Genomic DNA, 25654 nt, shown 5'->3' with positions numbered 1-25654 from the left:
CAATCTCCCCAGTCACTGAGCAAAGGTGGGATTCGATCCCACAAACCTGGAGGCGTGCAACCCACTGTATCATTCCTTTATTGCAGCATTTATATTAAACAGTTTATACACAACATTTCACTATCAATTCCAGCACGTCCACATTGTAATATAAACTTCCTTCCCTCTGTCTTGTCTTCTGATACTTTCTCAAACACTTTAAAGTCATTTCCGCGTCGAAAACGAATTGAAAGCCTGCAAACTCTAACAGAACCGGTACGGAGCGATGTATAAATAACCCAGCATGCAAACTGTCCTTTGTTTCTAGAAATGAAAATCTATTCGGCTGAAGCGCAGGGATCACTGCAGACAGCGCAGCTGATAAATCAGCCATTTCTAAAGGCAGACCTACCCCTCGGTGTCAAAGCCGATCACGGCTCCTCTCAGCTCAGACTCTGCTATCACCGTCTCTTCCGATCTTCGATGAATCCACTTTTATTTAACAGCGGTGTCAGCACGTCAAGCTTACAAATGATTTTTAAAATTCTGCATGTATTTAGTTTAGTTAAATCGCAAACATTTTCGTTTTAGGGACAAAAAAACTTCCATTTATGCAAGCATGAATTTGGTGATTTACTATGGATAAAGCGCCTTTGGGACATGGGTTGTAGCTCAGCTTACTCAAGAAGACTAACTTTTCCTTTCGCTCCGGTGGTAGGGCTTGGATGCATTTTTATTTTTCATCAGTTTTCTGCAAAGGCTGTGGAACTGAAGGATGTGGTACAAATAACACCCTTTAAACACTGAATCGGAAAATGCAGAAAAGTGTGCGGTACAATGAAGGGCATGCTCTTTATCTCTCCGTGCTTGCGCGCAAGGAGGGCACCAAACGAGGCTATCTCTGCAAGAAGACCACGGATAACAGTCGATGGCACGATAAATATTTCGCATTGCATCAAAATCTTTTATTTTATTTCGAAAACGACCAGAGCACTCGACCATCTGGGATTTATTTGTTAGAGGGATGTACTTGCGAGCGCGTGCCCGCGCCGAAAGTCTCCGCTATAGGCAAAGAGACTCTGGACAAGCAGGTGAGCCTCTTACAATTTGTAAAGTTCTGATTGCATTTCAAACTACATGGGTCATACAAGAAGGCGCAGTTAATGCACCTTATTGAGCCACATTTTATAAAGTGAACTAGGGCGACTTCATATGGACCGAAGTGGCAGCTGTAACATGTTTTTCAATGCATCGCGTCAAGTGCACATGTTGCTTCTTCGATTCCCCGCATATATTAGCGATGTTAAGCCTGTTGCACACTTGATTGAAACCCAATTTCTCATGCTACAGAAATTACATGTAATTAGAATTTTTTCGGACAGGCGGCCAGCACGTATGCTGGTGCAGCCACTGACATAGCGAGTGTTTCCGTTTAAATGTTACAAATACCAAAATAGATTTGACACGTGTTCATATTATGAGTTTCTTAATCCTTTGCAGCAGCTGTTACTAAACTATTTTAATCGGCATTGCACATTATTTCCAAAATCAAAGCTTTATAACTAACTCATCCATCCATCCATCTTCTAACTGCTTATCAGGATCACAGGGGCACACAAGGCTAGGCTATGGTAAGACTAGGCAAGCTGTCAAGAGACCCATTCAAAACAATCTGGATTTTTCTGGTGTTCCCACTAGGTGTGTGTGCCCGTCTGTGCGCGTGGGTTTCTATTCATCACACGTGTCCCCTCAATGTGGCAAAACCTCTTACTTTTTAGCTTGTGGGACATTTTTTGAGGTCCCCGCAACATAATTTTATTTAAAAATTTAGTCGAAAAATAATTTAATAAAATAAAAAATAAAAAATCTACGAATGCAATAAAAAAAATTAAAATAGCCAAAAATCTTGTATTTTGTTTGGTTACTTGTGGTTAAGGTCAGGGCTGGGTAGGGGTTAAGTTTATCATTGTTGGGATTAGGGTTACGCCCATAGAAGTGAATGGAGAGTCCCAACAATGATAGGAATATATGAACTGTGCATGTATGTGTGCATGTGTCTATGTAATATTTAGTGGCGGTCTCTCCCCAACTCTGGCCCAACTGTCTTGTTGTTGTGTATAATCCCATACTCTGGTACAAGTTTACACATTCGGTTCTTATAATAACATCTCTGGCCAGGCATAATGTAAGATGCTATGTGTGTGTGTGTGTGTGTGTGTGTGTGTGTGTATGTACATTATGAGTTTTGTCCTCTGGGGTGAGGTCCTGTGTTTCACATATTTTGTGATTATGTATCTTGTGAGGGAGAGACACAGTTGTGCAGTGGTTAGCACTGCTGCCTCAAACCAGTGTTTGAGTCACTGCCTTGGCTCAGCTCCCCCGACAGTCCAGAAGCACGCTAAGGTGAACCGGAGATGCCAAATTGTCCGTAAGTGTAAAGTGTGAGTGAACCACGTGCGCCCCACCATGGATTGGCTCCCCATCCTGCCTTATTCCCTGCCCGAGCTTCCAGGATATAACTAGAGTTTTATGAGGCAGGACCTCTCCAGTCCTCCCACCCACACTGACTCAATAACTTTCCGGGGCCTTTCAGGGATTTATCTAGTATGGCAGAAATTTCGTGGTTGAACTTGTCCATATCTGCCTTGAATATAGTGTAAAAAGGAGAAATGATGTTGATTGCAGTCTTTGAAATGGGATTTTGCTTATTGTACCACATAAAGCAGACTCTCCCTGTATGGGATCTGCTGTAATTACCTTGGTCCGTCTCTGAGTACAGCACTGTGCAGCAGCTACAAATGATGAGTAACAAATGCACCATCTTACCAAGTCTTGGAGGACTGGGAGTTGCAACCACTGGCTTCACCACATTAGTTCTGCAGGGCTGATAAATGCTCATTTTCTCTGTACAGAGAGATGAATGCTTGACCACTGGGCATGCTGTGCTCTTTCTGACGAGACAAGGGGCCAGTAAAGTCCACCGTCTTATCATAGCAGTCAGTGGCTGTACAGAGACAGGGAGGAGCCGACAGTGACGCTTCTCACTGTCTAGCATTATTACAGCGTTTTGCAGAAATATCCAATGAATTTAGTGCAGGCAGAACTTGAGAGGATGCACTTTTATTACCATTTTATTCCAAAGTTATGATCATATTACTGTCATGAGGCCCGATATCTAGACCTGCTCCTTTTGACATCCTTTGCACTTGCTTTTTGATTTAATGACTAAATAGCTTCCAGAATGACAAATTCAGAGGTCTGAGACAAAATTACTAAACTACCAATAAGAGTTTTATACTATAATGTTAATTACAGCAGATGCAATGTTGCTTAAAGGTGAACAGTGCCTTGGCAATGTGGTGGAGTCTGATATCCTGCCCATCTGTGTCGTTACTGTTACACACCGAACTGTACAATAGGTGAAAATGCCCACGTTTCTGTACCTCAGCATAGTAGTGTTCATCTTTCAATGCAAAAAAAAAAGAATCTGATGAATGAATGTCTGAATGGACGAACCTTTTTTTCAGTGACAAAGTTTTCAAGTGCAGCAGAGTTTAATAAGAAAACAACATGAAATATATTCTCCTGAGACCCAAGGAAAAAAGTGTCCTTCAATTTAATTTGTCTTTGGAGGAAATAAGACATCTTACAATTTAGATTTTCTCATATTTATTTTTATTTTTAATTTCACAGCATGTCCTCTTTAGTGCACAACAGGAATAAATACGTTTCCTTACATCAGTGAAAAGATAGATGCAAAAACAAAATGTCCACTGCAATGGACATAAATGAATGGGTGGGGTCTCAGGGGGTTACGAGCTGCAGAGGGAAAAGCATGCAGGCCCAGGGATGATGGAGTGAAGCAGGGAGAGTGCTGGTGGATGGGCAGTGGATGGGCGGGCAATGGACCGGATAGCCCTTAAGGGCCATATTGCATTCGGTGTTAGGAAGAGAAACCGTAGCAACACCTTGCTTAGGGGAACTCTGCTTCTCTATTCGTCCATTCATGGGGGGAGGGTGGATTCCATCTGTTTAATTAGGGTGTGGACGGAGTAACTGTCGGTGACACTATTGACGCTACCCTTGGGTTTCCTGTGTTTGCTAGCAACAGGTTCCACCATTTGCTAATCTAGCTAGAATCACAGCCGTTTTAAATGTCTTATTTGAAGGTGAGGTGGTCAGTAATGCAAATGGCTTCCCTTCAACTGAGAGTTCATTGGGTCAGAAATATCATATAGCCACATGGTGTATGGTTATTTGATGTTAAAGATGTTGGGATGGTTTAGTTGCGAGAAAGGGGCTGTACTGGTAGCGCTGGGCGATAAAACGATAATGGAAAATACTGTGATATTATTTCCCATCCGTATCAATGTAGCGAACATTCGATAAATGTTCAGCATCATTTGAGACCTGGCAATATGTTTTGCGCCACAATGAAATGACTCCACTTCCTCTTTGACTGCTTGTCGGGACTGGCGATGGAGCGAAAGCACAGACCCAGCCGTAAAAACACAAACAAAGGGATTAATGGAATAAAAAAGCCAAACGAAAGACGACACAGCCAAAATAATAGGGCGACTCACCGGGAAAGCAGGTAAGTCCAAAGCACCTTATCCAATAAGGGTAAGTCCAACACGAAAGTGCACGGTAAAATTCAGTCCGTGAGAAATCCACACAGCGATACTCCACGGAGAATGCTATCAGCGGCGTTTTTGGCGCTGACTAAAATAACCTGACCTGCCTCCATTCACCTAGTCACAACAAACGCACAGCATGGTTTGTTGAGTTAGCGCTCCACATCCTGCTATTCTGGTAACACTCATGAGTCATGGGGAGAGAAGAGCGCTCCCTCAGAATGAACTTCGGTGTTGAAGAAAGCGCAGCAGCCCCAACATCTCTTTAAAAGGGAGATATTGTGGATAAACTAGGTAAAAAGATGTTGGTGTGGGAGTACTTTGGCAATACGACACACAACACACTGGTGCTGGGTATTGTAATCTCTGCTAGGTGCAACTGAAATTGAATAAAATACTGTTTGAAAAAAATCCTCAAATAAATAAACGAATTAAATTTTTTTCAGTTCATTTTCCGCAACAGCCGGTTTAAATCGTCATACATTTGCAATTCATCGTTGCATGCCTACTGCAAAGGTAAAAATATTCAGGGTTTGGTTCATTATTTGGTTCACAGGTTAAGTGATTTTTGGTTCAGTTTTCATCAGAGCAAATGTACAGATGAACTTCCTCAAAAAACCAAAAGCTCTCTTTTTTTTGGTTGACTTCTGGGATTTTTACAATTCTCATAAAGTGCAACAAGTAATATGCAAAGCATTCCCCCCCTGTGGACTGCATCAGTCTCTTGAACTTCTTCCCTGGGATTGAAAAACATAATACAGCTTGTTCTAATCAGCAGAACTGTTTTGCAGTGTAAGTGTAGGACACAAGACTGGGGCGTCTCTCACAGTTTCCTCTAATCAGCAGAACTGTTTTGCAGTGTAAGTGTAGGACACAGGACTGGGGCGTCTCTCACAGTTTCCTCTAATCAGCAGAACTGTTTTGCAGTGTAAGTGTAGGACACAGGACTGGGGCGTCTCTCACAGTTTCCTCTAATCAGCAGAACTGTTTTGCAGTGTAAGTGTAGGACACAGGACTGGGGCGTCTCTCACAGTTTCCTCTAATCAGCAGAACTGTTTTGCAGTGTAAGTGTAGGACACAAGACTGGGGCGTCTCTCACAGTTTCCTCTAATCAGCAGAACTGTTTTGCAGTGTAAGTGTAGGACACAGGACTGGGGCGTCTCTCACAGTTTCCTCTAATCAGCAGAACTGTTTTGCAGTGTAAGTGTAGGACACAGGACTGGGGCGTCTCTCACAGTTTCCTCTAATCAGCAGAACTGTTTTGCAGTGTAAGTGTAGGACACAGGACTGGGGCGTCTCTCACAGTTTCCTCTAATCAGCAGAACTGTTTTGCAGTGTAAGTGTAGGACACAGGACTGGGGCGTCTCTCACAGTTTCCTCTAATCAGCAGAACTGTTTTGCAGTGTAAGTGTAGGACACAAGACTGGGGCGTCTCTCACAGTTTCCTCTAATCAGCAGAACTGTTTTGCAGTGTAAGTGTAGGACACAGGACTGGGGCGTCTCTCACAGTTTCCTCTAATCAGCAGAACTGTTTTGCAGTGTAAGTGTAGGACACAAGACTGGGGCGTCTCTCACAGTTTCCTCTAATCAGCAGAACTGTTTTGCAGTGTAAGTGTAGGACACAGGACTGGGGCGTCTCTCACAGTTTCCTCTAATCAGCAGAACTGTTTTGCAGTGTAAGTGTAGGACACAGGACTGGGGCGTCTCTCACAGTTTCCTCTAATCAGCAGAACTGTTTTGCAGTGTAAGTGTAGGACACAGGACTGGGGCGTCTCTCACAGTTTCCTCTAATCAGCAGAACTGTTTTGCAGTGTAAGTGTAGGACACAGGACTGGGGCGTCTCTCACAGTTTCCTCTAGACACCAGGGCACTGCAGCCACAATGGCAGCAGAATCTCAAGGTGCAGCATTATGAGGGCTGCAGTGCAGTGGCATGTATACAGCGTTCTTCAAGTGTGAAAGCCGCTACTGAACGTAGCTAGACAGGGTTTTCCATTCACCCCGACATATAGAATATTTTGGGGAAATACAATACACATACAATGCTTTCCTTTTGTGGGATAAACTTAATTTGATGTATTTTGTGCCAGGGGTTGCAGTTTGCTTCTCTACTGGTGCTTTCTGGTGGTCCCTGGATTTTTTACGTGTCTGTATGCCGCTTTAACGTCCCCTGTGCCAATGTTTCCCAACCCGGTCTTTGAGGACCCCCAGAGAGTCAACATTTTTGCTCCCTCCCAGCTCACAACACACCTCTACAAGATATTTGTGGTTCTTGATTGGCTGGGAGCAGGGTGGATGTCGAGGAGTTTAGCTTTTCTTCTGATAGGTCTAGTTGTCATTTTTTGGCCTTGAGTGTGGTTTCAAACTGAACTGAACAGAATTGAAAGAGAACATGCGAGACAGATCCTTCTTCCTTCTCTTTGGTATCTTTCCATGGTTCAGAGTTAGAGAGAAATATGGATTTTCCACTGACCTCTTGTACAATTCTAAGTATACAGGAGTTTCAGTGTTGTGCAGCACTTAATTGATTGTGCAACTCGAGGTGTTTTGACACTAGGAGGCCATCTTTCCGTTTCACTTTCTAAAGCAGTGTCTCAAATGCCCTCGCACTTCTGAAGTTTTTAATTAGTAGTATAGGTCTTTATTAGTCTTAGCAAGACCATGGGATGTTTGTAATCTCTAAGTAGGCTTTATGTACCTGTTCCTCATGAGCAGACCTGGGCAGTTTTTGACTATAGTACCATGTAGTCCCATTATAACCTTACTAGTCACTTGCCACTGAAAATACTTTTGCACAAACACACTGCAAACTGCAATATTACATACTGTACATGTTATGTGGTGTGGGTTATATTTTGTCAAAAGAACAGAGGTCCCAAATGTACAGAGAACTCAGATGTAAAGTGAACACAAAGCCACTAAACTAGAATCAGTCAGAAATGGGCGCTAGGGTCAATAGACTAGGATTCTGTCCTGGGGAGTGAAGGGAAAGGCAGCCAGTCCTGCAGATGTGGGGAGATGTGGGGAGATGTGGGGAGATGTTACAGCCATCAGTGCCGGATCAAGGACATCAGCTGCTGACACCCAGCTCTGCTCCTCTGGACTGCAGCTCTCCTGATCTACCAGGCAGTGCAGCTGATCCTCACTGTATCTTGAGTTCAATAGGGCACAGGCAGTGTAGGCGGGGGCTCCATCTACCTCCAGCAGCGGGGGTGGCGCAGTGGGCTGTATCGCACACACATGAAACACTGAAAAGATGTGATATTGTACAGGCACCTGGTGGTGATAAATAACAGGGTTCACCTGATGCAGAACCTGAAATGACCCAGTGTACCGAGGGAACAGCTTTCGGACGGGGACATGGGGCCCGATATTCCGAGCCGAAAGTCAGACTCGCTGTCCGTGTTAGAGGAGTTGAACAGGATGAATAATGAGTTCTGGGCATATTCAACCCAGGCGAGAAACCAGCTCCAGTCAGTTTGATTTGCGCACAATATGAATGAAGAAATGGTCCAGTGTCCCGATTGAGGAGCTCTGCCTGTCCATCCGTTTGGGATGGTACCCTGAGATAAGACTCGGGGATATCCTTAATCCTCCCACAGTACGATATTTACCTCCAGGGAAGGTCATCAGTACCAGTGGCTGACCAGCTCTGTGGCCACAATGGTCTGATGTGGACCCATTGCAGAAGTTGTGGTCACATGGTACCAAATTAGAGGTCGACCGATATGGGTTTTTCAATAGCCGATGCCGATATTTATCTGTCAGGGTCAGCCGATGGCTGATATATGCTGGCGATTTTTTTTGGCCAATAATTGGACGTTTTCCCTTTTATTTGCATGGTAAAATATCACACTAATAATAACAAACAATACACAATTTTTTTCAACTTAGCATTTATTGAATACTGACTTGTGTAAATTTAAATATAAACTTAAAAACACAATACAACTTGTAAACAATAACTTAAACTTATAAACAATAAAAATAGCAGCATCAGAATTCCAAACTCTGTCAGAATCAATGGTCCCTAACGTTACCTGTAAGCTACAGATGCTTGAAGGCTCATTATCATTATGCCAGTTCCTGACAGCGTAATTCGCGTTCTCTTTCAAAAGCGATCAAAAGCAACATTTCATAGCAAATCAGTTAAATAAATAGGTCTTTGAAAGATCAGAATTTAAGCCTTACTGTTTCCTCCAGGACTCTTCCAAAACTTCTGGCTGGGGTCCTGCACAAGGTGGCATGGGTCACATGTTCCACAGCAGCAATAACACTGGGCTGCCCGCAGACGTGCCTGTCTGTAAATTGCCGTACTACACTCGGATATTGGCCGATGCCGATACATTAAAAAATGCCAAATATCGGCCCGATATATCGATTGACCTCTATACCAAACACATACTTTATTCTAGTGGATATGGTACGCAGCACCTGATCATGATGCAGGATGCGGACAATCTCATTCTCTAATCCCCATTGACTGGGCTGACAAAGCACATTGATGGAAGGTGGATGTTGGGGATTGCTGCCAGTCGGTCTGGCTTGAACCTCCATCCAACTTCTGTCTGAGTCAGTAAGTCACTGTGAATTTATAACATTTGAAGAAAATAACCCTTAGTGGGCTAAGACACTTAGTGGTACATAAAACAGGTTTTAGTGACTGGTGAGAACCTGAAATGCACTAGTTAGTGTCACTGTTCCTCAAGGGTTTGGCTAAAAACTCCCAGTTACTATCCATCCATCACTGTAACCACTTAATCCTAACTGGGGTCGCAGAGCCTATCCTGGGAATAATGGGCACAGGCAAGAACCAACACACCACACACAATTATGGGGCCAACTTAAAGTCGCCAATCAACCTATCCTGCACACTTTTGGACTGTGGGAGGAACCCAGAGCCCCTGGCGGAAACCCACTTGAACACGGGGAGAGCATGCAAACTCCACACAGAAAGGTTCTACACCCGACCTGGGGACTGAACCCAGGACCTTCTTGGACTCCAGTTATCCACATCATAATTATGTTCAGTGTCTGTCAGTATTTGTCTCTTCTAAACCGGATCAGGGTATAAGCACTTCATAGCTCTAATCTGGTGGAAAGATGCGCTGATCGCACCTGCTCCAATGCCGAGGGAATTATGGGTAGTGCATGATTAATGAGACTGCGACTTCTTCTAATGAGTGATAATCTACACATGGTTAGAGCCCTCATCCTGTTTCGCCACAAAGAAAAACCCTGATGCAGCAAGTGAGGTGGATGATCTAATAATCCCTAATTTCAATGCTTCCTCAATGAATTGTTCTATAGCTCCTGACTTGGGCAAAGTTAAAGGGTACGCACAGTTTCTTCCTGAAAGCGTCCTTGACGTCGGCATACTTTGGTAGAACGTGCATGTCCTTTCTGGAGTTGGGGCTTTCCACAGACATCTGGAGGCAGGACTGGAAACAGAGAGAACTGCAAGCAGTGAACACCCCTGTTCTCCCTGAAATCTGGGGGTTATGACAGACCAGGTAGGGGTAACCAAACATGATGGCACCCCAGGGAGGGATCCCGTATTATAGAGTATGGATGGCAACCCTAGTGTTGGCTGACATGAGCTGTGAATGATGGTTATGCTGTATGGTAGAAACCAACAGAAGACATGAGGCACATGCTTGACACCTACTTGGCCGTCCACATGATGTAACAGAAAATGGCATTAATTGGACCAGTCAACCTTCTTCCATTTCGCCAAGGTTCAGTTCCAACACACTATTGTAGGGGCTATTGCCGGTGGGCAGGGGTCAGTGCAAGGACTCTGACTGGCCTGCAGCTACACATCCCCATACTCAGTGGGGCTCAATGTGTCACATCATTCCTGTGACCACTATTAAAATTATCTGCAATTTGTGGGACTACTCAGCTATGAGTACCATAGCTTACAGTGTAATATATCTGTGACACGACCATTTTTATGATATAGTCAACATTAATAGCTTAATGTGGGGGTGATCATCATTTTCCGTCTCATCATTGTATATCGCCATTGCGGACTACATCTGGCTACCGTACAGGAAGATTGCTCTGGGGTCACTAAAATTAAAAAGCTGAAAAAATGTTTTTGATTTTAATGTTTTGGCTGCAGTATAAATGCTTTGTTTATTTACAGTGTTATTCAGGTGAGCAATTAATACCTTATTTGGGATATTCGTAAATTAAATTAATTTAATATTCCAGTTGTGTTGCAATTGTGGGTAGTCTGCAGTTTTTATCCACAGAATAATTATTCAGCAATAATGTATAATTATACAGTAAAAGCGATGCAGACAATGCACGTGTTATATTGTTAATCCTCTTCTTCAGTGATTCCTAGCCTGTGGATTCCAGGTACTTCTCATAAGGTCGATATGGAACATTTAAATGGATATATAGTATGCAGCATGTAAACTAGAGCATAAAGCATGTGTTTGCTTTAAAGCTGTAAGGACATTGTGTGTGTATGACACCTTAAGGTCTGCAGCTGTTAGGCTGATTTAATGTTCATTCAGTGTTATTTAGAATGCAGTGTTTGCTCTTGCTGATAGCTTTGTGTAGGTGGCTGTTCTAACCTTCATTCTCAAACAACAAATACAGCACAGTGATTGTCGCATAACTGGCAGCTTGAATCATAATACAAATATCTGAAGAGTATCTTGTGCCCTGGTATTTGAGTCATTTGCTTATGGTTTTAACACGTTGAACATGTCTGCCCCCTTGTATATCTATCTAAACTGGATTGCTGAATTCTTTGGGGGTCATGGAATTTAGCATTTTTTTTAATGTGTGACTTATGGCCGCTACTCGTTGCACGTTTGACTCAATGTATGCTTCCAAATACTGTCAAGGGTAATCATACATCAATCACCCCCTGTCTACAAATGTGAATAAATCAATCATCTGTTTAATAGCACATTGCAGCTATGCAAACACTGAAAGTGTATTATTCATTTTTACCCACAGTAAATCAATGATGGCATTAGTTGTTTGGCTGCTAATGGGAGAGAATGGAGAAACACTTTTTGAACTGATAAAACACTGGGATACAGCTGTGTGCAGCACTGAATAAATCCTCCCTAATGTCCACTTCTGAGTGCCTACATTTGTACCTGCACATGCTTTAAACATGAATATGCAACAGACCAGAAAAGGCTGTAATCTAGTGACTTTTGTGTTAGGAATGGTGTTTCCATTAGCATAAGCACCTGTGACCTTTGTGTACTTTCTTCGGAGTAGCACTATGCTTCATTACAAAAAAAGGAGTTCCCTCGATATATATCACTTTCACGAGTACGTAATGAAAAACAGATATTCTCATAACAGCTCTTACAGGATATCGGATTATTACAGAATACTTTTTCACATTCATAGACATGGAAGTGAGAATCAGCCAGTGCCAACAGATATTTTATTTGTAAATATTTTCAGGAATGACACTGTGTAAGATACTGTACCAATTATTTGTTGTGTTTTGATAATACTTTAAATTATTTTCTTCACATATATACAGCAAAATCGAACACACTCCTAACAGAACTTTTTCTGGAATCCATTAAAAAAAATAGCATACCTTCTGTAAATCTCAACACAATTTGTTGTCTAACCTACGAATTTCACGGGCAGATGAGAAGAGAAAGAGTAGTCGGAAGTGAGTAACCAGATGTTTTACACAAATATTCTCAGACCATAGTCCCATTGATAGTCATGTGGATAAATTGCCATTTAATAGCAGATGTGGTGTAACATGCCCAGACATTTGTAAAACTACTGGTCCATTTAACAAGACCGTGGGAGTGCAGAATAGAAAACATAGCTCTAAGTATGTAGTTATTACAACCTCGACGCTAAAACAGATACACCAATGATCCATAACATTAAGACCACTGAGAGGTGAAGTGAATAACATTGATTATCTCATTACAATGGCACCTGTCAAGGGCCTCGTCATATATTAGGCAACTGAACAATCGATTCTTGAAGTTGATGTATTAGAAGCAGGAAAAATTAGAAAGTATAAGGATCTGAGCGACTTTCACTTGGGCTGAATTGTGATGGCTAAACGACTGGATCAGAGCATCTCCAAAACGGCAGGTCTTCTGGGGTGTTACTGGTATTCAGTGGTCAGTACCGACCAATAGTGGTCCAAGGAAGTCCACCCAGTGAACCATCCAATGGGTCATGAACGCCCAAGGCCCACAGTGCATCGCGGCTTGCTGTGTATGGGGCTGCATTGCCGCAGACCAGTCAGAGTACCGATGCTGGTCCCTGTCCACCGCCGAAGACACCTACAATGGGCATGTAAGCGTCTGAACTGGACCAAGCAGCAATGGAAGAAGGTGGCCTGGTCTGATGAGTCATGTGTTCTGTTACATCATGTGGATGGCCGGGTGTGTATGAGTTGTTTACTTGGGGAAGAGATGACAGCAAGATGCACTATGGGCAGAAGACAAGTTGGTGAAGAGTGAAGAGTGTGAGGTTCTGAGCAATGCTCTACTGGGAAACCTTGGGTCCTGGCATCCATGTGGATGTTACTTTGACATGTACCACCTACCTGCACATTGTTGCAGACCGTGTACACCCCCCATGGCAGTGGTATTCCTCAATGGCAGTGGCATCTTTCAGCAGGATAATGTGCCCCACCCCCCCCCCGCCCCACACTGCAAACATTGTTCAGGAATGGTTTGAGGAGCATGGAAAAGAGTTCAAGATGTTGGCCTCCAAATTCCCAAGATCTCAAGCAGATCGAGCATCTTTGGGATGTGCTGGACATACAAAACTGATCTATGAAGGCCCCACCTCGCAACTTATAGGACTTAAAGTATCTACTGCTAATGTCTTGGTGTCAGATACCAGAGGACACCTTCAGAGGGCTTATGGACCCAGACCGGTCAGAGCTGATTTGGCAGGTGGTTTTAGTGTTACAGCTGATCAGTAAAATGTTTGCATTCTTGACTAAAGGCTGTATAACCAGTCTTCCTTGACATCATACAGTCTTTACTGTAATCTGAAATTGCTGAAGTCCCATCCATAGGTGAATGGGGGCCGTATGGAGAGGAAGCGTGTTTGAACCCTGGTTTGCTGTAATAGCCACATATAGTGAAGAGACTGAAGAGTGAAAACAGAGCTATGCTTTCCTGTCTTTCCTGTCTTTCTGCTTCATCGTTCACCAGCAAAGTCTGCTGTTGGCGGTGGGTTTAATCGAATGACTAGCGCTCTCCTCCAAGCACATCAAATTACTTTATACAGCCTATACAACAAATAGGAATTGAGTGCCCGGAAGCAGGCACCCTGAGGAGGGGTGTATTGGTTTTTTCTGTCAAGGGTAAGATCTATGGCGTGATCGGTTGGTCTTTCTCTATTGCTTGGAAATGGGGGGAAAGCTCTCCTGTGAGTCCTTTCAAAGTGGATCTCATGTCCTTGAGCTTTAAAATGCACTTATGGTTGGAGTTATTGGAGTTCCAACTTTCTGAGAGAAGTATCGCTCAAAACAAGGCTTCAGGAATCCCCTGTTTGCTGTTCCTGTGCATGTTTTCATATCTTTCCTCCATATTTTATTAGGCAATTCTGCGCCATTTTCAGTGTGTGATTGTGTAACATCCAAAGCTGCTTTTTTATCGACTTTGCTAAAGTGAGAATGAATTCCCAGAAAGCAGTAATATGCCATCATAAACAGCAGTGTAACATTTTTTTTTTTTTTTAGAGCAGGGGTACTACAGATTGGGAAGCAGCCAGTCATATGTTGGCTGTGTACTTTTCCAGCGTGGCTTCAGTAGATTCTAGGTGGTTGGCAGGTGATTGTGGAATATCATTATTACCACACCAGGAGTAACTGAAGGACAGCCGTATGATACAGAGAGAATATGCAAACTCCACACATGACTACGCAGAAGTGATTGTGCTGCCCTTCTGAACATGTATACTAAACTGTACTACACAGAATACATCATTAAAGTCTCAGTCATCACTGTTTTTCATGCTGCATTCTTTACTCTTTGTAAACGCTTTTGTTGCTTTTGTTATGCTTTTTTCAATGATATCAGACATTTACATTTAACAAAATCACATGATAGCGGAAGTACAGTATTGTACAAAACTCTTAGGCAGTCTAAGAAAAGGACGTCTAAATGATCTTCGTGTTGGTGTAAAACTATGTCTGTCTGTCTGAGTGTGTCAGCGTAGCCACGTCAAAACGTCTGCTGAGATCACCCCAGTGTTTGCAGCAACAATCTGATACGGCCATGTATTTTTTGAAGTGGTGGAGAAATTTAACGAATTCCTGGAATGTCTGTGGTGCCCCTGAGGAGAGGTTTGGGATCCAAAACGGCGTTCTTCTACTCATCCAACAAGATATCAGTAACTTCTTGAAGAACAGAAGAGGAATTCTTGTTATTTTTTATTGTCACTCTTAATTTGCATATGTTCTGATGTTAAATAGTTTTTTTTTCTGAGCAAATATACACCTGCTGCCCAGATAAATAGTTTAAAACATTTTCATGAACTGCCTGAGAAGTTTGCATAGTACTGTACATGGGTTATTGTCCGGGTTTGTACTGTCCACTCTTGCCTTTGTGTCTCTTCCCCTTTCAGCCTTGTGTGTTTTTCCTTCCTCCTTGCGTAGCTCATGGGTTATAAGCCGATGCCCCTCCGGTTGTGGGTTTGAGGCTGGCCTCTGGCCTTTGCCGCGCCATTTGTTTATTTTTGGGTCGTGGTTCTGTTATTTCATAGTGTTCCCAGTGTGTTCAGTTTCCCAAATAAACCCCTTTGTCTTGGACCTTTTTCCTCTGCCTGTGCTACGCAGCGCCATGACATCTTCCTCATAATTCCTCAGTCACATTTAAAGTGATCAAAGGTGTAGATTTCTGTCTCTATTTCCTAATCGAAAAACCACTGTTAAAGAATGCTTTTGAGATGTCTTTCAGAACATCATACATGGACATTGACATGTTTGCTTAATTTGGGTTTTTTATTTAATATATTGGTAACGCCTCAGTTGACGAGGTACAAATACTTAATAATAGCTCAGTTACTACTAAAGTACAAATCATGAACAAATATAGTTGCTACTTGATAAAAGATGCATCACGATTCATTAATGATGAACAAACATGAAATCAGTATTCCACTTGTGTTATTCATTACTTGTTCCTTCAGTAGTTCCTTAGTACTTCCTTCAGTAGTTCACAAAGATTTACAGAAGATAAAGGTATAGTACATTTATATAGTAACTGTCTGGGACGAAATATGCATTATGACTCATTAATGATGAATTAACATTACATCAGTATGTAACTAAGACTTAGTTTGTGGTTAATGAATACATATGTAATAATAATATACCGGTACTGTATTTGTATATTATTTGAAACTGGATAAGTGATTTAATGATGGAAGGTATATATGTACTAATGCATGCAGAAAATGGTGTAAATGGGGCTTTTAAAATTGTTGCAAGGAAGAAGGAGCCTATGGCATTTGAAAATGTATGTTTGGTGTAATCTTTGCTCCTGAATAAAGACTTGACTTAGGTCCTTAGTATGAATAATATTTATATATGTATATACATTTTTGTTTTGTTTTATTTAATAACTTTTTGGTGAAACCCTCATTGGTGTTTGTAGTATTGCAAGGGAGTGAAAGTTGGCCAGTAAGGTTTGTTGTTTTGTGTCTGCCTACTTCATTGCTCAGGCTTGTGGAATTTTTGTGAACTTTGTGGGCTGAAAAGCACAATTAATGATTTTGATGAGAAGAATCTCTTATTAAATCAAGCCTTTCTCTGTGTAATTTTGAATACAGTATAATCCAGGCAGCAGTAGAGTGTCTTGTTCTGTACGTCATTCCTCTCAGCAAGACTACGGGAGCCCTATTTGTTTTGCACTTCAACGTTTGAAATCCAGTGACTCATTCTGCTTTTGCTAATATCTTACCTGTGTCAACGGAAGGTCCTGGTACTTTCAGGTTCATGATGTCGGCATCATTGTGTGTCTGGGGGATTTTAGGGTAGCTTGGTTATGTCTAAGCCACCTAACGCCAGTTAATCAATTCAGTTCAATTCAGTTATTTTTTATATAGCGCCTTTCACAACAAAGTTGTCTCAAAGTGCTTTACAGGGTTGTATTGTGATATATAAAACATAATTAGTTATCAATGTTTTCCTGTTTGATTTCAGTTAGAAACTATAAATATATTTGTGATGTTGAACAACATTAATTCATATTTTTGCTCTAAATTATGTCTTAAGTAGACTCTAGGTCATCTGTCTAGTTCAGGGGTGGCCAATCTTATCCGCAAAGGGCCGGTGTGTATGCAGGTTTTTGGGATAACCTGTAGGTCAGCTGTACAAACCCAGGTGTGAGGACTCTTCAGCCAATCAGTCCTCTAATTAGTAATCTAATTAGGGATTTGCCGTGAAAACCCGCATACACACCGGCCCTTTGCGCATAAGATTGGCCACCCCTGGTCTAGGTCTAAGTCTATACTACTTTAATGCTGAAAGGGGGTTGGGTGATCTGTGACTTTGGTTTTGGGCTTTATTGGGGATCTTGATGTGACAGTGTGAGCTCCCGCCCTAATGCTAAATAGGGTCCATGTGGAAGGATTAGCAAGCAGGGCAGCGTCAGGAGTAATGCTACAGTATTTGTGAGGACACTGATTGTGGAGTGAGTAGATAAAAGGTCAATCTCAGCAATTAGCAGTTCCCAAGCCCTGGTCCACGGATTGCATGTGAAAGAAACGGAAACAGTTCATGCTTATTTATGCTCCTGCATAGAATCTATACCATTGTATAGATCATGTACCTCTCCAGAAATGTAACAGGCCTCAGGCTATGGTGTAGGGTAGTCCTACATGGCACGTAGGCTATCAACGGCATAGATTCTATGCAGAAGTATAAATCAGCTTCTAAACTTATTAAAATTATAGAATCTGTCAACAAGTTTTACTAATCTATTAATGTTTCACATAAGGTAGGTCAGTCCATAGTCATCAAAGGTTTAGGAGCCCCAACTTGTATGTTAAGCCATCTCTTGGATCGTATTATATGCTGGTAGAGACATATTGACCTACTAGAATTGGTGTGATTGTCCTTCAGTTTTCCTTTTGTTTTTTTAGTTCACTGTGTGCCAGTATTTGAAATGACACGCGGCTGGAAGCTACCGTCTTTTCAGCCCACATTAACCTTTGAACTGTTTGAAAATCTGGGGCTCTTTTCTATGTAACAAATCCACCGATCCACTTTTAATGTCATGGACAGATTAGAGGTAAATGCAAATTAAATATACAGTACATTGCAGCCAGCACAATGGAGAATAGGTTGCCATGGGAATGAGATTTGTTAGTTGAAGTGACACATTTTCGTGATGTGTGGAGTGCTCGCTAAGAAACGTTATGCAAGAACCCCCCCCCCCCCCCGATCCAGTGGTGAACTTGCATGGGCGGACGCTCTTTGTACAAAAAGCAAGAGTATAGGGCCAAGTAGAAAGAGGTATGTGTTTGAAATTAACCTGAGCTTGATTATTTGCTGATTCCCAGTCATGGCTGGCTCCTTGAGCTGGGTGGTAAAGGCACAGGTCACTGGGCACTGGGTTTCCTCTCCCCGGGAGAACGGAGGGGCAGAACTGGGCACAGGTCACTGGGCACTGGGTTTCCTCTCCCCGCTCCAGTAGATTTCCTGCCACTATTGCAAAAAAATTAAAGCAAGTATAAGTTTCTTATATTTAGACAAAATTCTAACGTCTTTAATAAGCTGACTAACAATACATCTTATGAATAAGATTAATTTTCCTTGAATTTACGCATATTGTTGTCTTTTAGGAAGCACCGAGTACAATGTTCTTACTGCACTGGAAAGGCCATTTTTTGCAGTGTGCCGCTTCTGTGAGAATAACACGGTGCCCTTGAACCCGCTACTCTCAATAAGAGGCTGCATCTCTTCACTTTTGGGGCACACAAGGCTGAAAAAGAAAAGTCTTACCTTTGTGTTTCCCTGCAAGGCAGTGGGTAGCGTCATGGTCTCATGCAGTCTGCACTGGGGGGGGGGGGGGTTTGCATCGCGTCCACACTTGTGTGGAGTTTACGTGTGTCTTGTGGGTTTCCTCTGGCTACTCTGGTTTGATGTGCATCCTATCCAGGGTGTAGAGCATAACACATTTGTTCTGTTGTAGCGCATGACACATTTTATTTAGCAGTACAGAATCTAATGAGTCTGGATGCCCTGATTCTAGGAGGTGTTTGTGTACAAGATGCAGGATTAGTAATAATCGGATCTGTATGTATCCTGGCCTCACAAGGAATGTATAAACAACTCGACCTTCTGCCTGCATCAGTGATAAACACACCCTGTGGCTGGGTAACCCTTTCAACATCCTGTTTGATTGTTTTATTAAAAGATGCTGCCGTGTCACAATGCTGATGAGTAAGAGAAAGTGGGAAAAACGCAAAGAAAACAAAGGAAAATGTCTTTTTTTTTGTTTTCAAGTATACCCAGAGAAGGTGTTTCTTTGTATTTTTTATTTTTTTGGTATTTTCCTACATGCAGTAATGTTTGAACAGATTCCTTTCAGCAGAGCATCAAATCGAAATGTAAATGCCCCCAGGCACCTGTGTTCAGAAGAGGTCACCCCGCTTAGAGGGAGACGTGGATCGGCGGAGTAGCTTTTGCAGGCCGAGAGCGGTTATGTAAGCCTGCCTACCTTATGAGCGCTATCACAGTCCCGCTTTTCCCTGCGTTAACTTTCTGAGGACTGCAAATGAGGGGGGTCGAGTGCAGATAAGTCGAGGTATAAGATACACTTTATTGATCCGAGGGGGAAACTCTTAAAAATCAGACGAGAGCGTGAACACAGTCCCCCAGTACCAGAAACTGTGCCGCAGAGATTCCCACATTGGTGAAATTGCCAGGGGTGAGCGGCTGTTCCTCACCACAGGAGAACCTCCTCCATGATCAGTGTCCTCCTACCAGGAAAGCATGTTCCCTGATCTCCCCAGATGACTCAAGTACTTAAAAATGCAAGGTTGGGGGATGGGGGGGGGCTGTCAACAGAAGCGTTGACTGCATGACTGTGGTCAATGGGACACCAACAGGGACCCCTGATTGGCCAGTTTGGCTGCGATGGTCGCCCAGTCCTTAAAGAGCAGCTCAGCTTTAAGTGTCGTCTTTGACCTCAAATCAGACTTGAGACTTGATAACGCTAGCAGGGGCTGCTTATATAAATCCATCCATTCATCTCTTTTTCACGCCATTCCTCTTAGTGATGGCCATGCAGCTTTTCAAGATATCAATAGGTTTTCCCATTTATAGGCTTGTACATTTCCTTGTTTTATAGTTTCTTGGAAAAGAACATTCAGTTTTTATTTAGGTGAGATTATTTTAACGCTTAGCAGATTACGTTAATGTGAGGTTTTTCCAGAATATGAGGGAACACTATACCTTTAAGGGACCTGCATTGACGTGACAGTCCATTTACGGTGGTCATTCTACAGTGAGCCCCGAAAGTCACACCCCTGACCTGCAAAGACCACGCGTGCAAACCTGGGGTGATTCTCAATACCCAGAATGCAAGGATGGTGCTTGTGGTCTTGACAAAACCAGTCTTGCTAACTTTCCTTCCTAGAATGAACTTGGGGCACAATGAATCATGGGATGGGACTCATTCATCGAGGATGCAACCGATGTATCGTTGATATTTGGGGGGATTTTTTTCTGTCCTGAGAATTCAAGTACGGTCAAGTACGCATATGGAGGTTCCCTTTTTCTCATATCTCAGCTTCTTCCCAGCCCGAGCTTTTAGGCCTGACCTGGGGACCCCGTTTGGCATCCTAGTCACTCATCAGTCATGTCCCATTAGCGCCTTTTGAGGTTGGCGGTGAGGAAACCATGGTTACCGCCGGCCTGTGTGGTGCTGATAGCCTTTTACTGGAGCAGTGAGTGCCTCCCAGCAAGGCTGTGGTGTCACAGTCATACGGAGTAAAAGTTAGCAAATAATCTGCCTCGCGTCTGTGATTTCTGCTCACGCTGCAATGCAAAGCCTCACTGTTGTCAGTCTGGCTGAGCTTGTTTTGTGCTCTTCATTGTCACTGTCACTATTAAAAGGGCAAAAAGAATATAAATCTCTGACCACTGCCACCCTGCTCAGTATCTCTTCCAGCTGATGCCCTCCAGGAGGCGCTATAGGCATTTGCAGTCCTATCTGCCAAAACATTCTGTTTTAAAAACTGTTTTTTCCCCACAGCTATAAGGACACCCATCTCTAACCCTGGCAAGGGTTACATTTGCGCTAAAATCTCCTTTGTCAATCTGTGAATTTAGGCTTGTGGTATCTGTGAACATTGTCTGTTGTGCTAGTCATTGTTTGTTTTTTTTGTTATGCTGATTGTCCAAAATGATGTTACTACTTAGCTAAGTTTCATTTAATTAAAAATGATTCTGATTCTTAGCCTTTAGGAGCATTTTAACTTCTGGTCTTTCGACGAGCTACTTGAATTTTGTAGAAATATCCAAAGTGGCCGTGGGCTGGGGTCTATCGAAAGTGTTTTCAGACATTTGAGATGGGAGCTTTGCATGTCTCAGTTTCTGTTTGGCCCTGAGGCCTAGAGATACGCGCCACATAGCACCTTTCAGTTGGTACTCAAAGTGTTTTGTGCTTTTTTTTGTGGCACAGAAGCACATTGTCAGCGGTTGCCCGCCCTGGGGGGTTTCTCAGTGTCCTTCCTCGTGCTCCAGACAGTGTTCGGCTGCTCCCCGGATGTCACATCAGGGGCTTCTCACTGCCCCTGCAGCCCGTTCCTCCATTGGAAATTAGCTGCTGAGATGAACCAATACAACAGCCACGAAAAGCGCAGTGGAATGACAGTATTTAATTGTCATTGTTGACACACTACAGTGCGCAGCCATGTGAAGTGTCCTCTGCATTTAAGCATATGTGACACAGCAGTGGGCAGCTATTATCCAGCAGCTGCGGAGCAGGTTGTGGGGGCGGTGCCTTGCTCAGGGTACCTCAGTGATACCTTGCTGGTCGGGGACTGGAACCTGCAACCTTTCTGTTTATAATCACGCTAACTCTAAATTGCCCATATTGTTTGTCTGTGTTAAGAGGGACTGGTATTCAGTACAGGCACAATGTGACTCTGTACTGCATAAGCAGTTATGGAAAATGGTTGTTCCAGTAATGCATTTCCATTTTCAATGGGAAAATGCTAATGCTAAATAATAAGTCTGTCTAATAGGATCAAAGTGCAGTGAAAGGTGTTTATGCAGCATGGTTTTATGCTGTTTTGAATTATCCATAATGCTTTGATTTTACTGACGTGGCCCAAATTGCAGAGTATTTCTATGCTGGTATAGTCAGGTCTGTTCTCTCTCCTTTAATCCCGTAGTACTACTTCCTGGTTATGTTTGGCCATGATGGCCAGAAGCCTCTGGAGCTGCGAACGGAGGAGGAGCTGGACTGCGACGACTGGGTGGATGCCATCCAGCAAGCCAGGTATGACCGGCTGGCGCTGCCAGCTCTCCAGAGCTCAATGCTGCCAATCAGATAAACTCACATCATACCACAAACCATATGTATCCCAGGTCAGCTGTCTGCCGCAGTTCTGTCCCACCCCATCACCTTCTGCTGGGAAAGCCCCCAATGAAGAATGTATTATTTACATTCAGTCGTTCGCCTTTACCTAGTGTTCGTCTAAAATAGGCTAACTGCTAAAATGCTGCTATTATTAGCCGTTATTCTGCAGTATATTAGCTGTTAAATAATAGGTGTTTTGCATAGCAGTTAGCCAGCAGGGTGAAGTGATCATTGAATGAAGCGTGTGAGTGGGGTTGGTTCTCTGTGTAGCCTTTGCTGCTGTGTTCTCCGCATGTTTAATTCATACGGGAAATGAAAGGGCTGCAGATCCACTCCAGGTGTGCGTCTGTCCACTGCTGACGTCCATATTGTCCATTTGTCAGCATTTCAACACACTATTTGTTGTCTTGAAGGATTATCGTGAAATATTTAATATTAGGGCTATATAAGGTTTACATGTATTTTACTTGACATTCTCTACCTCAACCAGCAAACAATATATAACTGTGGTTATAACCACATAGCACTGTGGTTAGACAGAAGTCATTTTGTTTCAAGTTCATATAATGCAGGTCTGTTCTAATTCCCAAGAACAGCCCAGTGTACGGTACTCAAACGTAAAAAAAACATTGATGAGAATGGGGGGAAAAACTGATTCTTTCGGTCACTGCTAATAAGCTTTGAAAGCTTTGTGCTTTTCGTATTTTTATTTCTAACCTACCTTTGGCACTTGAAAAGGAAAGTTTTATTGAAAGGCAGTCAGTAGAAGGATTTGTCATTCTGATATTAGAGCAGTAATCAATCATAGTCAATTCACCGTGATAACACTGAATCCTTGAAATCAGATGAATATTGTGCTAGTAAGATTTAATTCTGTACATTTTTCCTTATTGCCTGCCATGCTGTTTTTTGTACTGGTCATACGCAATTTTATAATTCCATCCATCCATCCATTCATCTTCCAAATCCGGTAGAGGGTTACAGTGGGTTTAAATTACATGTCTTTGTATATGTGTGCTACCTACTGAGTCATGCTGTCATGCTGTCCCACAACTGAAATTGCTGAAAACTAAAGCTTAAAGACAGTAATTAGTCTACCTCAGTGTTTCCCAATCTGGCCCTCGGGGGCCCACAGACAGTCCACGTGGTTGCTCCCTCCCACCAACTGTCTGTGGGTCCCCAAGGACCAGTTTGAGAAGCACTGGTCTAACTGCATGTCTATGGACTACAAGCAGTGGGATGACAGTGGGAGAACATGCAGACTCCACTCAGAGAACCCCCCCCAACCCTGTGAGTCAACAGTCCAACCCATGGAGTCACCACTCTGCCGCTATATGAATTATCAACATGTTACAACTTCATTACTGCTAGTACATGCAAGACCAGAGTCCTCTATCATGGTAAAACCATTAGGCCTACTTGATCTAAGCTACATTCTGTCTGTATTTGGTTGCAACAATCATGTTAGCTTGTTCCATGCTTTGTCGGGCCCACAAAGGCGATAAAAATGCAGGACAGATAAAACCCTTTATTACCTCTGAACGTGACAGGCAAAAAATAATAAAAAGGCAGGCGCCTTTGCGTGTGAATGAGCCAGACTGATTCAGCCAGATTGGTGTAGCCCACGCAGACGGAAACAAACAGTCTCTAGCCTAACAGTGGCAGTCTGTTATGTCTATTGTGTGTGTGTTTTTTTTGTTTTGTTATGTAGTATACTGCTAGCATTGTGATCTGACAGGAGACTCCTATCAGAAGAGTGATGCGTGTTTCCTGTACCTAAAAGTTGCAGTTGACTGTCTCCCAAATGACGCGTACACTAAACCGCAGTGGCTGCTCACCAGCAAACACCATGAAGACGAGTGTCTAAGGTCTAAGACCCGACTGAGGCATAAACCACATCATTATGAAGCTTTAAGGTCCACTGTTCATCCGTCATTGTCCTGTGTAATGGGCATTGCACAGTATTCAAATCTAATGCAATTACTGAACCTGCTTTGCTCATCTAAAAACATGCTCAAACTTCCATTTGCAAGCATTCAGTAATATTCTCCCCTTAATGGATATTTTCAGGTCATTTAAAATTTTTTATAGAAATCATTTTGGTTCGTAAGTTAAAACAAGCACATTTAGCTTGCAAACAACTGTAACTTATTCCACTGCATACAGTATTGTGATCATATTTTTAAAAGCAATGCCTTTCTGGCATTCTTGGAATCTTGCTGATAAAATTTGCCAAACGGGGTTGGGTCCCAGTTTATTCTGTTGCCAAGATTTCAAAATGGCATGCTATACCATATTGCCGTAATAAGGCTCGAACCTACTAACAATTTAAAAACTCTTTGGAAAAGTTTACCCACTTCTCTACATTGCTTGTATTTGTGTTTGCTGTAATACATCTACCCTTTGCTGGTCTCGTGGAAAATCATTGCTGCAGGCATGCATTGACCACGATGACCGTCTGCATCCGTGGACAAATGCAATACATAAGCAAGAGTCCGCACGTGGAAAAGTGAAGTATGTACAGTACTACGCTTAGCATATCGATGTTAACGCAGTTACAAGTGACAAGATTCATTGTCAACTATTTTTACTACTGATTATTATCAGCGTTATCTGTTAGTAGTCGCAGTCCTAGAAAGGACATATTTTTGCAGATACCTGGCCACACAAGACCAGTGTAGTTCTGTTGACAGTATAATGCACAGATAAAATTTAGTCTAAATGTATTTATCTCAATAAGAGTAGTAGCAGTCTTGGCAAGGGTGCCCCCAGAGATTTTGGGCCCCATGAAAGCATATCATATTGAGCCCTCAATCCAGACCGGTCTAATTATGTTCCCTTTTTAGAGAACCGGTCACTCAGGGCCCCTTGGAATTGGCCTCACTGTCCCCTGCTTTACAGCGTCTGGGCAGCATTGTCAGTTAGTGTCGGCAGCCCATCATTTTTTGGGAGTAGTCTTTATAGTTTGAGTGGTTGGAACCTGAAACTCAGCCCATATCTCTCTTCATGGCCTGCAGCTACTCTGACATCATCATTGAGCGTGAGGTGCTGATGCAGAAGTACATCCACCTGGTGCAGATCGTGGAGACAGAAAAGGTGGCAGCCAATCAGCTTCGCCACCAACTGGAGGACCAGGACACTGAGATTGAGAGACTTAAGGCAGAGGTAGGTGCTGGAAAATACTGCTCCACCTGTTGGTGGAAATAGAAAGATATTGATGGTTTGTTTCTTGGATAGCAACTGTGGAAACTGAAACTTATGTCCCCTCTTGGAAGATACTGCCATTGGGTCCTTTTCAAGACATTAGAGAATAGGGTTGGACCGATAGTCGAATATGCTTCATCGATTATTGCTTTCCCTTCTCTGTCTTGTAGCCCCTCAGTCCCTAGTGTGTTTCCTTGCTCCCTGGGTCACCACATAGTGCATTTGGTTGAGTGTGTCGCTCTTAGGCTGAACACCAGCAGTC

At 42.9% G+C, this 25654-nt stretch overlaps 1 protein-coding gene across 3 annotated transcripts in view; it reads left to right on the top strand.

Annotated features, from left to right (window-relative positions):
• Positions 1 to 235: 235 nt before the first annotated feature.
• Positions 236 to 25654, top strand: part of LOC111859979 (ras-specific guanine nucleotide-releasing factor 2-like) — a 60802-nt gene continuing 35383 nt past the window's right edge. For 2 of the 3 annotated variants that reach the window (XM_023843221.2, XM_023843212.2), the window contains exons 1-3: positions 236 to 1070; positions 22001 to 22107; positions 25206 to 25353. In XM_023843221.2, the coding sequence (XP_023698989.1) occupies positions 795 to 1070; positions 22001 to 22107; positions 25206 to 25353 (531 nt within the window). In that variant the 5' untranslated portion in view covers positions 236 to 794. The remainder of the gene's footprint in view (positions 1071 to 22000; positions 22108 to 25205; positions 25354 to 25654) is intronic. The other variant, XM_023843230.2, reaches the window with a different exon arrangement.

Source organism: Paramormyrops kingsleyae, chromosome 7 (genome assembly GCF_048594095.1).
Source record: "Paramormyrops kingsleyae isolate MSU_618 chromosome 7, PKINGS_0.4, whole genome shotgun sequence".
NCBI classification, from domain to species: domain Eukaryota; kingdom Metazoa; phylum Chordata; class Actinopteri; order Osteoglossiformes; family Mormyridae; genus Paramormyrops; species Paramormyrops kingsleyae.
Note: the sequence above shows the minus strand (reverse complement) of the source record. Positions and strands in the feature narration are given on the sequence as shown.